General features: G+C 40.0%; 1 protein-coding gene across 19 annotated transcripts in view; it reads right to left on the bottom strand.

The window, feature by feature from the left end:
* SGIP1 (SH3GL interacting endocytic adaptor 1) overlaps window positions 1–12,887 on the bottom strand; it is a 200,018-nt gene that overhangs the window by 54,062 nt on the left and 133,069 nt on the right. For 11 of the 19 annotated variants that reach the window (XM_081818578.1, XM_081818581.1, XM_081818590.1 and 8 more), the window contains 2 exons: window positions 10,644–10,736; window positions 7,965–8,039 (listed from right to left, as the gene is read on the bottom strand). In XM_081818578.1, coding sequence (XP_081674704.1) covers window positions 7,965–8,039; window positions 10,644–10,736 — 168 coding nt within the window. Of the gene's footprint in view, window positions 1–5,347; window positions 5,840–7,964; window positions 8,040–10,643; window positions 10,737–12,887 lie in introns of all 19 variants that reach the window. The other 8 variants (XM_081818575.1, XM_081818576.1, XM_081818577.1 and 5 more) reach the window with 1 other exon arrangement.

Below are 12,887 nucleotides of genomic sequence, written 5' to 3'. Positions count from 1 at the left end.
TGAACAACAAAACCCATCATCTTGGAATCTGCTCTCAGCTTAAGAGAGTCCCTGGGGGTAAACCTTACTCCCCTTATTTAAATACAACCTGAAATACTGCGTGTGTTGTGTTTCTCTGTGCTGTTTATTCTAAGTGTAATTTCGTTAGTGTGAAACCCTACTAAAATTACCGCCACCTCCATCCCTATCCCTACTGCCTCTCCACTGCTACCACTTTTTTACTGTATTCTTACTTTTTATTTTATTGGGCCAAGATCAATGCTAGGCACTTCACATGCATTATCTTATTTAATCCCCACACTAAGTTTGGCAGGAACGTACTGTAGTTATCTCAATCAGAACTAGAGCTCGGAGATATTGAGTAACTTGCTCAAGGTCCCATAGCTCAGATGGTTGATTTAACTCCAAAGCTCAAGCTCTTAAATGCAGTGTCTTGTAGCTTTAGATGGAATGTGAAGTCCCACATTTTGCATAAAGTCTGCTCTTACTTTTGCAACAGCAGCTCGCCAACATCTCTCTCAATGTAAATATTTTTAGTCTTTGGATAATCTTTTCTTGAATAAAAAAAGAAGATATGTTTTGACAGGTCCCACTACAAAGTTTCCTTTTGACTTAATAGATTGACACCCAGGATGTTTTCAGGAAACAGAAGTGACAGCAGAGAGATGGAAAATAAACCTTTAAACAACAAAGTCTTTGTCAGGAAGTTTCATGGGGCTCTTTCTAGGTTCTGTTTCACTGGAAAACCACACCATAGGGATGGTTCAAAATATCTATCCATGGGTCTATTTCCAAGAAATAGTCTTCTGAATCAAGCTCAGGAAAAGGTCAGCTGCTTATCTTTTTTCTATGTGTTCTAAGAGGGAAAGTTTTGAAAATCACTGTCAGTAATGCTTGGGAAAGTTAATATTGGGGTAGTCAGCAAGGCAGTATGGAATAAGGAAAAAAAACGAATGAAAAGGCAGATGATCTGAGTTCTGGCTCTGCCTGGCTCTTATTGGCTGTGGGATTTTAACCTCTCTGAACCAGAAGTGAAACATTTCTATCTTACAGGGTAGTTGTAACAATCGAAATGGAAAATGCTTATCAAGTGTTTAGTAAACTATAAAATGCTACACAAATAAAAGAGAATAGATGTTGATGATGATGGTAAAGACTGTCTTTTCATATAGACACAACTAAAAGCAAAGAAAAAAGTGGCTAGTTAACTGTTTTCTTTTCACTTTTTCCTAACTGGATTGATTTAATTGATTTGTTGTGCAGTTAGAAAGACACTGAGGCAGTGTTTAAGAAGCAAAACCCTCTTGACAGAACCTGAGGTTCAGCAGAGGGTAGTCAGGGCCTGAGGGGGATTTTATAAGTGAACTGAGGTTTCCCATGCTTTTTTGAGGTTGCACAATTGTTTCGTATTCTAAGAGTGTACAAGACTATTTGCACATCTCTATCCTCATTCTCTGATCTGGAATCATATTTTCATTTCTTCTACAAGCAGTGTTTATTCCCAAGAGCAGTGCTGGGGAAAAAAACTGGACATTTGCTGTTTCAGGTTTAACTTTAAAAATCACCTGTATGTTATTTGAGTTTTGTGAGTTCAAAAAAGTTGACAGCCATTGACATGCTTTCAATCCATTTGCTGCTTCAACTTGAAGTTCTAACATAATTTTTTCGGTAGCCCCTTGAAAGCCACATAATGATTGCTTCAACTTCCATCTCTCTTTGCTGGCTAGTGGCCTCCCTATTTGGACTCTGCCACTCTAAAAGACACGTAGTTAGGAAATATATTTGTTTAGGTCAACCCCAGTTGTTTATAAATGCATGTGTGTGTGTGTGTGTATAACATCTTCTAATATTGCCTTAGTTTCTCAAGTTGGAAAGTGTTGCACTGAACATTCTATCTTTACTGACATCTCTCTTTCCCTGGTCTCTACAGGCCAATAAAACTCTTTCTCCCTCCCATTCCCTGGCACACCACCCACAAGGAAGAAGAAATGGCCTTTGCCAAGAGAATTGTCATCTGCATTCCAATAAAGCAAAGTTCTGGCCAAACTAGGTATTTATAACTTTGCCATAAGAAAATTGAAGTTCTTGGAGCAAATCCTGAATCCAACTGTTTTTCAACATCAGGTAACTCAACTGATTCACAAGGCTGCGTGTACTGTTTACGCTTGGTCAGTGATCAAGTGAATGAAATTTTAAAATTGAGCATAATGGTACCCAGTTAAATATAGTTTGAGATGTACAGGAAAATCTAGTCTCATCAGGCTGTTATAAAAAGGAGGTCTTGAGAAACATTGCTAATCTTTAAAACATGAGGCCATCTCTCATTGTTCTAATCATAAATTTGCATTTCTGCTAGTCTGTGTATATTCCATCAATAAAACATTAAATAGCAAATAAACTGGGACTTAATTAAGGAGATAATGTGCAAAGTTTTATTTATTCATGAGCTTCATTGACCCAGTTCAATCTTCCACTTAGAAATCAGATCTTTTACCAACAAAGTATAGTATTTTTCCAGCTCAATTATTAAGAATCAATAGTCTTTACTGGTAACACCTAAAAATAATTTTAAATAATTTACAAAGCTAAACATAGAGATGACAACAAAATTCTCAAAGATTTCAGGAAGAAAGCCAAGGCTCCCTTCTTCACTCATCAGATCAGTGGTCAATTCAATTAAACGTCTTCCCGAGTCTCGTGGAAAGTGATGGAAGAAACAGAGGAGCGACAAATCTGCCCTGTCTTCCCTTTCCTCAACTAAACATGTTCATTTTGAGGAAAGCACAGTGGCCCACTACTGGAACAAGGGGATTATTCCTCTAGAAGCCTTTTCAGAAGATGGGAGCTTCACTCTGGGAAGAGAGCACCATAGAAGACCCTGGAAGCACTCCCCCTCTTTGACAGTGGACAGGTTTGAAGTTTGAAATGAAGGCTTTAAGTAGGGTCCTTTTATTACCTTTACAGATATGTAAGGAGGCTTAGGTTCCCAAAATGATCTAAAAACGCAACAGAGGATGAAGGCGGGTGCTCTAACCCTCTAGAATTATGGAGAGGAGCATAGAGTGTGGGTTTTGAGAGAAAACTGTTGGTGATTCTGTTGATGACACAGGGCAGAATAGGTGGGTGTCAGTGGTCAAATAAGTTTGGGATATTTTGTAACTAAACTTTAAAAGAGTGCCAGGAGAGCCCCCGGGGTTAAGAGCACAGGCTTAGAATCAGACAGACCTGAGTATGACTGAGTATCCCAAGTCTATCACCTGTAGCTGTGTAAACTTGGGAAAATTACTTGACATCTCTGAGCTTCAGTTTTCCCAAGTGTACACAGCTGTAAAATAGGAGAAATAAGAGAGCATTTATCACATGGGGTTGTTTTAAGGATGAAATGATGTGCACAAAGGATTAAGATGATACCCAGGAGAAGAAACTATAGCTGTTATTATCGGCAAATTAAAGGCTGTCAGAGGTCCTATGGTAAAGAAACCTGCTGATTTTATTTTAACACAATGTTCCCCAAATTTATTTGCGTATTGAGTAGTTTTCCTTTTTTTTAAATTTTTTTTAAAGATTTTATTTATTTATTTGACAGAGAGAGACACAGAGAGAAAGGGAACACAAGCAGGGGGAGCGGGAGAGGGAGAAGCAGGCCTCCCGCTGAGCAGGGAGCCCGATGCGGGGCTCAACCCCAGGACCCTGGGATCATGACCTGAGCCAAAGGCAGACGCTTAACGACTGAGCCACCCAGGCGCCCCAGTAGTTTTCCTTTTTTGGTGGAGGAAGGCACCTAGGGCACACGCAATGATATAAAACATCAATTTTGTGTTGGGTACAGGTGACTCTCCAGCCCTCTCCTTGATCAGATTGGATGCTTGAAACACAGGAATTTTCAAACACAGAGCAAGCACTGAAATACTCCATTGAAAGAGGCAGCAATGATAAATGATTATTAGAGTGGAGACAAATGTCTTTCCTTCCTGTCTCTTACCAGATCTAAATAGCATAAACTTGGTCACCTCTTCCAAAGCAAATGAAAAACAAAAAACTCAGAAGGTGCCTAAACTGAACCCACAGGCACAGGAGGGAAGGCTCTTGCTGGGGGAGGGGGGGTTCTTGTCAGATCAATGTGAGCACCAGTAGAAGAAAAAATATGGAAGAAGAGACCTTAGAAAATCTTGATCTTTTTCGGTGTGCATGGCAGCTGTTGCCATCTTTTTATAGGATGAGAACACAAAATGAAGCTTCAAAGAAGGAAAACCAAAATGTTAGATTCAACACCAACATTTGCATAGAGGGTCCCAAATGTCCATTTCTGATAGACTTCTCCATCACCTGTCACCATGCTTCGAGTTGACTTCATAGGCTGATGAGCTTATCAAAATAAAATCAAAGAATAATTTGTCTTCAGTGGCAGTTTGATATATCGTGGACGTAGTAAGGTACATTCTATTTGCTGTCCCCTAAAAAATCTCCCTTTCAAACCTTACTTCTTTTTTTCTGAAATAATTAGAGGGGTTAACATAGCTCTCCCCCTACAGAAAAAGAAAGAAAGGAAAAAGAAAAAGAAGTCGAAGAAGAAAGAACACGTTGACCTACCTACCAAAATTAGGATCCTTGGGAAAAAAACAGTATAAACTTTCAGTTATAAGATGAATACAGTCTGAGGATCTAATGCATAACACGGGGACTATAGCACTGTATTGTGTAATTGATAACACCATATCGTATAATCGTAATTTGTTGAGAGAGTAGAGCTTAAATGTTCTCACCCTTCCCCCTACCCAACCCCCCCAAAGGTAAATATGTGATGTGCTAATTAACTCGATGGGAGGAATCCTTTTACTATATCTATATCTATGCCTATATCTATCTATACATCTCAAGTCATCACATTGTGCACTTTAAATATCTCATAATTTTGCCAATGATATCTCAATAAAGTTGAAAACAAAACAAACTAGAAAACGTTCCTGTACAGGCATCTGACAGGGAAATGAGACACTCAGCATGAAACTCACTGGCTATGAAATCTGCCTTTCTAGAACTTTCCTGAATTCCAAACAATGACAAAGCAGCTTCCTTTAAAAAATAGGCACTTCCTAACTGCAGGGTGGAAGGCAGGGCGCTCCTAAGGAGTGCTAGGAGTGCAGGGCAGGGCACATCACAGACTCGCACTATGACGGTTAGCATTCGATGCACTAGGACATGCCATGGGGCCACGGAACACCCAAACCAAAGGAGGGATGGCTGAAGCTCTAAAGCCAACTGCCAGGCAGGAGGAGGGTGTCGCTCACACTGCAGCAGCCACGGCCATTCCCGGGCACATGAAGCACACTCAGACAGTAAGACGTACCACTGGTGGTCCCCGTACCACTGCCCGAGCCAGGTCCAGGGGATGAAACCACAGTCCTGTAGGTGGGTGGTGGTGGGGGAGGTGGGGTTGCTCTCTGTCCCAGCCCAAAATCTTTGGGAGATGAGATTGTTTCTAAGTAATCATCTTTAATGAAGGTCTGCTCAGCGATTTTCTTCTGGACTTCTTCTAAATTGAGCGGCGACGGTACATTTCGAGGAGGACCAGAGGGTCCTGGGGGGCCTGGAGGGCCCGGGGGGCCCAGAGCTGGGGAGTCAGATGGGTTGTCTGATGCAGTTGGTGGGGACACCACCTTTTCCCTTGGAGTCAACTCTGGAGTAACATGTTCCGGGGACGTATCAGAAAAATGGACCCACTTTTCTTCAGCATTAACAGCAACAGACTTGGGGGATAACACTGGGCCAAAAATGCTGTCCAAGTCATTGATTGATGGTAGTTTTTCAATTTTGACCTCTGTGGCTGACTGGTCATTTCCTGTGGTTAAAGTAGTTGATTTATAACTTTAATTGACTTGGTGAATATTATTTGTATGGGGGGGCGGAAGGGGTGAGATAAAGAATAGTAAACAGATTGCCCTGTGAGGTGTAAAAATAACTGAATCAGAGCTAAAGGGGAAGAGAGCATTCCCTGCCTCCATAATGTGAGCATCATCTTCTTATGTTGTTATTTTGCCCTTTCTGCTGGGTGACCCCAGGTAGCTATTTTTACCACCATTGAAAGCACTGAGTGTGCTACTGTTCTCAAAGTCTGCTCACAAGAGTGCAAAGGGTGATCACTTCGAAAAGGCTGCACTTTGAAAAGGTTCACAGAGTTCAGGCTCTGGAACTGCAATCCCAAAAGGGAGGTCCCTTCTGAAAGTGTAGCCTAGAGACAGCACAGTAGAAAAATAACTGATAGCTGAAAATCACCCTCATATTTGATAAAGACTGCTCTAGCATATTAAAATGTTTGGTGAGACTAATAATGTCTTTTTGTTTAAAAAATTATTATATCATAATTAGCTGTACATCCTCCACCTTAAATACTCCAGAAACACAGTACAAAGGTTATTTAAAGAAATATCCCCACACGTATATTTACAAACATACACATATACATCCCACATACAACACACACAGGTTATTGAGAAGACATCTACTACTTATCAGAACTGTTTTGTATATACTTGTTTAATAGGGAGGAAAACTGTCAAAACATCTTTATAATTTCTTTTCCCATCAAGTCTAACCTGTTAACATCGTAGGTGTGACTGTGATATACATCTATCTGGAGTCATGAAACGGAAAATCTCGCTTTTGCTTCAACATTAGCATCAGCTCTTCTCTTTAATTCTTATCAGTAATAAGAGAAAAAAATTTAAAACTATCTTCTACAGCTTGGCAGGAAATGCTTGAAAACAACTGCAATGTGAGGAAGTGCACTTTTTAAACACTGAGGTTATTGAAATTAGAAGCTGTTCCCTGAATGATTGCAAAGCATAAGCAGAAGCAACTTTACCTTTAAATAACTCAGCAGCTCTAAGAACTGGCTCAGTACTTCCATATTTCACATTAGAAAAGAATTAACCTTCAAGGCTCCAAGGCTACAGATAAATGGGGTAGCAGTTTGCATGTCCCACACTATTTATAATTTTGTTGCTGGTAGATTTATTTATACCTGACATATTTATGGGAATACAAGGAGCCAAAATGGTTTGAACTTGCAAACACCTTTACCTATGATGCTCTGGATGATTCTTCGATGGGTTTTAATCAATATAAATTTCAAAAATGACTATGCCTTGCACTCGGTCTTGTTGATAAATACCTACTCTGTAGCTATCAAACTCACCAGGCTGCAAAAATAGCAAAGGACAAAGCAGCAATAGAATTCCAAAGGGGATAAAGAACCATATTCTAAGGGCCCAGACACATAACATAGCAATTACTGCTTTTGACTTGCTGGCCCAATAGGACAAGGTAGATTATAAAGTGCATGAATATGTAATACTGATTTTAATAGGAGGTAAAGATGTGCCTTAGAAATGATCTGTCTAAAGGCATGTGGCAATTCTTTGCCATATTTCATTATCCTTACACATCTCTTTACTGTGGGATAATAATGATTCCTGGGAAAAAAATTCCCCACCTCCTAAGCTTACCCATAGGCTGCACATCCTGGGAACCATTCTACGTCTTTATAGATCAGACAGTTTTAATTCTAGAAAAATAATGATCTGTTCTTGGGAAAATACGAATTGTGCCCTGAGATTTTTTTAATTCGTAAATCATTAACATAAGATCCAACGGAGTGAAAGCCCAATTAGACAAAGACTTTTGATATTGAGATTTTCTTTTTCTTTCATCTCACAAGTAAATGTGACCCTCATTCAACAAAATGATACATAGGGAAAAGGAGTTGAGAAAGTGAACCTTTTTGTGAAACCTGAGAGTGATACTTTAAAATAAGTCTGCATAGTAAATTGTCATGGAAGGAAAACCCAGTGCAAACATTTTCTTGCTTGAGTTTCTATAGCTCCTGACACATCCAGGGCAGGTTGAGGTCCAGGGCCACTGCTGATTGCTGTTATCATCACGGCCCCGAAAAAACTGAAGCTTACCTGGTGCAACTGTGAGCGGGGAGCCTGTTCGGGGTGGGGTGGCTGGTACGTTTTTGGGAGGCAGTGGTGGGGGTGCTGCAAAGACACGAGAAACCAAGCATCATTGATCGCTTTCGCCATAAGTTACAAATATTCTGTAGATAAGCAGGATTTGGGCTTTCATTCATATTCCTGTTATTGGAAATGCTACAACCATTAATGGTCTAAATTTTTTTCAGTTCAGAGTTAAGAAACGGAAGCAGGACCCATTCAGATTCTTCCATTTTATGAAAATAAGAATCTGTCAAAAGGATGTCAGATGATAACAATAATAATGTCATCATTTTATTCATTCATCCCTTTATTTGACAAACTTCAAGCACTGGCAAAGTTCCAGATCGTTCTAGGAACTCGGGGCATGGGGTTGAATAAAAGGAGCCTCTGTCCTCAAGGAATTTATGATTGAATGAATGAATATCATGTTAACAGATGATCACAGTCCAGGGTGTGGTGAAGGGAATGAGAATGTCTTGGCGGAGGTTCGGGTGAGGGGTTTTTAATATAGTCAGGATAGTATTGCCTAGATGGAGTCTGGAAAGATGTCTCAAAGTTACACATCTTAACTTTTAGTATATTTTTGAAAGTCTGAAGCAATATGATTGAGGGCAAGAAAAAATATACAGATTCCCTTGGTAAAAATGATGGTGAACCAAACCCCCTGAGATAGAAAAAGTATTGTCTTACGGCCCCAGCCCAGAGATTCAGCCTTCTGAACTGGACTTGTCATTTTGTGGGCAAGGTTAGGGATTACTGTATCAACAGGTACATTTTTTTTTTCTTATTCTCTCTTTAAATGCATGTTTTCCTGTCGCTGGCTAAGTTTGGTAGATTCAAAGAGTTCACACTAGTCTCATAAACCAGACTCAAGTTCATTTGTGAATCTTGAATGTTGTCCAATCTTCCATGACCTAAACGCAGAGTGGGTCAGCTGGGCACTGGCTGGAGAGAGCTTGGCAGTACCCTCGGCCTGCCTGCACTAGAAAGAGGCCCTTTCTGTCACTCCACCCCCACCTGACTTCATTTAATTTTAGAAAGCATCCTGTCTTTCTACACAAGAGGCATGACTAAAAGCTATCTTCCTAAAGCCCAGAAATATGTAGCTCCTAATCTTAGTTACGAGCTTCCAAAAACTACACCTCAAATGGATCATGTTTTTCCATAGAAGTTAAGAGTCAATCCGGGGCTCTGTTTCTGACTAAGGTTCTCTACAAAAATTAAGGTCATAATCAACAAAAACACATAAAACACCATAAAAGCCTAATAATCTAAAACAGCAAACTTATGCTGCAATCATGAAATGAGCAAAATTATCCAATACACATAGATTCTACAACAGCCTTTGCTGTGCTAAGTGTAACCACACCACATAAAATCAGAAAACTCGAAAATGCCAATAATTGGTCTTAAAATCAATGCATCCTCTACATAAACATTTCATTTATGTCCTTTCTTGGAATCTAGGAAAGGTTTTCTAGGAAGAATCCGGGTGGCTCAGATTTCTCAAGAAAGCTTTTCAAGGAAGTTAGAGTTTTTCGCTGGCTTTGTTTCTCAGTAGTAGAGAGAATCATCCAAAGTCACCCCACGGGGGTTCATATTCTTTCAAAGCACATCTTGAAAAGTTTAGATGCTTAAAATAGTTATTGGTGATGCTGTTTTTCCTGTCCTGTTTTATGAGAGAAATATCTTTGAAAAGACATTTTCACCTGGATCACATGGTTTTATGGCAATGTCTCCAGCAAACAACCTCGTGGGCCTTTCATCAGGAATCCCCCTGGTTAATTCCAATGATTATTTTTGGGCCTCATAAAGTAAAACCCTGGGATTGCTGAACTGGAAGAGTATTAATTGGTGTGTATGTGAGCTTCACAAAACGAAAATACTCTCTGCATTCCACCACACCCCCAAACTCCTTTCTCTGAGACCCAGTCTTCTTCCCACAGGCATTTTAACAAGTGCTTTCCACAAGCACATACGCTATGGGAAGTCCATTGAAGTGAGAACTCAAGAAATACAAGCAGGTGGCTTGACCAAAGGAGCAATCCATTCAGGCCAAATAGTCCAACCCACTACAGGTGAAGAGCATCTTCAGGAGGAAGTGGGGGGCGTGCTGGAATAGCAGCGCTCGTGGCCCCTGATTTGAGACAAGTTTGCCCTTACCTCCTGTTTCAGCTTCCCACCAAATAGCATCATTTCTCTTGCTCTCCAATTATCCCTCTTTCGTCTCAATGTGTCCTTTCTGTCCCATGCATCCTCCTTGTCCCGTAGGACTCACAGAGACTATCTGATTTGTTCACTTTTGTGTTGTGTGATAGCCCAGTACCTGGAGCATGATTGGTTTCTTTACCTTCCTTGCTTCTCCCTCTTATATACGCATATTGAACGAATGAATGAATGAGTCTATAGGATGTCAGAAGAGGCTATGATTCAAAGTTAATAATTTTACTTTATTATATTATTCTTGCCTTGACAAACTGCCCTAGGCCCCTTTAAGTCTAAAGCCTATTAGAATCACATCTTTTCTTAATATTATACAGTCCAAATGTTGCTTACGTACTTTCTACAAGTTGCCTAATTTCACTATGCAGACAGACAGTAAAATGAGTCACTTATTTTTCCAGACACAGCAGACACATAACTTACTTCCAGTGGGAAAAGGCCTTGTTAACTTTGGCGACTCGATGCTTGGATTAATTGGTTGGCCTGAACCCCATATCTCAGGCTGATCTAAAAGAACTGAAAACATAAAAGAAAATTTCCCAGGGTGAGTTCAAAAAAGAAATGTTCCTGGATCCTAGAGCTTAAAATTTCAATTTAAAGTTGAGCTTCGCAAAATTATCTCCCTCTTGCCTCAGTCCTAGCAAAGTAATTCAGAAGTGTGTTACTCCTCATGCTTTTCAAGCAAAGAATGCAAATGGCAGTGGTGTGTGTGTGTGTGTGTGGTGATGGAAGGGGTGTCAGCCTGTACACCCATAACTAAATAAAAACTTTGGAAATAGAGCATCTGTATTCTCTTCCTGGTTGGTCAGTTAAGGACATTCTTTTTTTTTTTTTTAAAGATTTTTTATTTTATTTATTTGACAGAGAGAGACACAGCAAGAGAGGGAACACAAGCAGGGGGAGTGGGAGACGGAGAAGCAGGCTCCCCGCAGAGCAGGGAGCCCGACGCGGGACTCGATCCCAGGACCCCGGTATCATGACCTGAGCCGAAGGCAGTCGCTTAACCAACTGAGCCACCCAGGCGCCCAAGTTAAGGACATTCTGAATGTCAGTACATATACTGGTTCTATTTCTGGTGCCCATTTGAAGATCCAGGCATTAATCCCGTGGACAGTCATTTCGAGTTGGTTTATTTGAAGTTTCGTGTGAATAGGTTACAGAAATGAAAATTCCTGGGTTCTGTAGAGTGGTTCATAACTTTAAAGGATCATATAGGGTCTTTAAATAAGCCTTTTACAGCATCATAAAGAGAAATGACATTATTCTAAAAATGTTTGGTAAGTATCTTAAGAGAACCAGAAAATAAATAAGAGTTTCCACACTTAAAGTAAATCAGACAAATTAGGTATTGGGCCTAATGACACTGAACCTAATTTGTTTCTATTTCTTCTGTCTCCTTGTTTAGATTTTTTTTACTGCTATGGTAACAATGTAAACAACCAGATCTTCTCTGCACATATCATGTGCCAGGATCTATGTAAGTACTGCTTGTAATTCATTATGTTGTAAAATACAGGCTGGGAAGTTAGTGGGATGTGAATTTGAATCCTGTCTCTACAGTTAAGACTGTAGGACCTTGGGCCAGTGGTTTCACCTCTGAGCTTCCCTTCCTTCGGTGTAGAGATAATAAGAGCAATCTGAGAGTTACTAAAAGGATCACAGGAGATAATACAAATAAATACAAGGCATACAAACTCCATAAAACACACTTATCCCAAGGCCAGTAGCTATTATTAGGTATTCTAATCCATACAACACCGCCCGGTGGTTGATATTAGTACCATTTTCAGCAGGGGAAGCAAAGATTTAAGTGTTTAAATAACATGCCCAAGAGCTACCTGGTGAGGTAGAGGAGCCAGGATCTGATCCTGGGCATGCACACCTAACTCCAAAATACATATTTTCCCCCCAGGCCTTTTAAATTAGTGATGGGAGAATCAATAAAAAGAAGTGAGAGTGAGTCGATCTGAAAGGTAAGTGTGGATATTGGAAGAGCTAGTGTGCTTGGTGCAAATGTTGGAACTTTATAGAACTTTGGGGGATGAAACCACCTCAAGACAAAGCAAGCCAGGCTCATAGACAAGTTCAGGTGTGTATCTCCTTTCTATCACAAACCCAAAGATGGTCTTAGTTCTGTTTTAACATGAAAGCAAATATTCTCCAAAGATGTGAAGCAGCATTTTTTTTTATGGATTTGATGTGGGACACCACCTTGATTTTTTAAAAACTGTTTCCTATTTTGTAAATCAAGTTTCCATACAGTCATGGAATTCCTTTAATAGGTAGATTCAGAGGCAACAAATCAAATCCCACCTTTAGTCATTACACAATTTAGTCATTAAAAAACAAACTTGATCATAGTTGAGTTAGTCAGACAACTGACAGACTCATTGCAAGGCCAACTTTACTTAGGGATTCTAAGTTGTAGACATTCAAATCCCTGAAGGAGCAGTTTAGGGATGTTCCTTATGTGTTTTCCTAACTTAATTATTGAAAAATATTTTGATGTGGTTGACTGCTAGCTCTCTTCCAGTATCCATCCTCCATTTCTCCTCAGTTAAAAAGTTCTAGCTGGCCATATGGCACTAAATTCTCTCTTATTGGCTCTGGCTAAAGTGACATATGTCTCTTTCAGATTTTGCCCTCACAGGAATTAGCAGTGAGTAT

The sequence above is a fragment of the Leptonychotes weddellii genome, chromosome 4 (assembly GCF_054177405.1).
Source record: "Leptonychotes weddellii isolate Sample4059 chromosome 4, ASM5417740v2, whole genome shotgun sequence".
In the NCBI taxonomy this organism is placed as follows: Eukaryota; Metazoa; Chordata; class Mammalia; order Carnivora; family Phocidae; genus Leptonychotes; species Leptonychotes weddellii.
The sequence above is the reverse complement of the archived record's forward strand: the minus strand, read 5'-3'. Positions and strand labels throughout refer to the sequence as shown.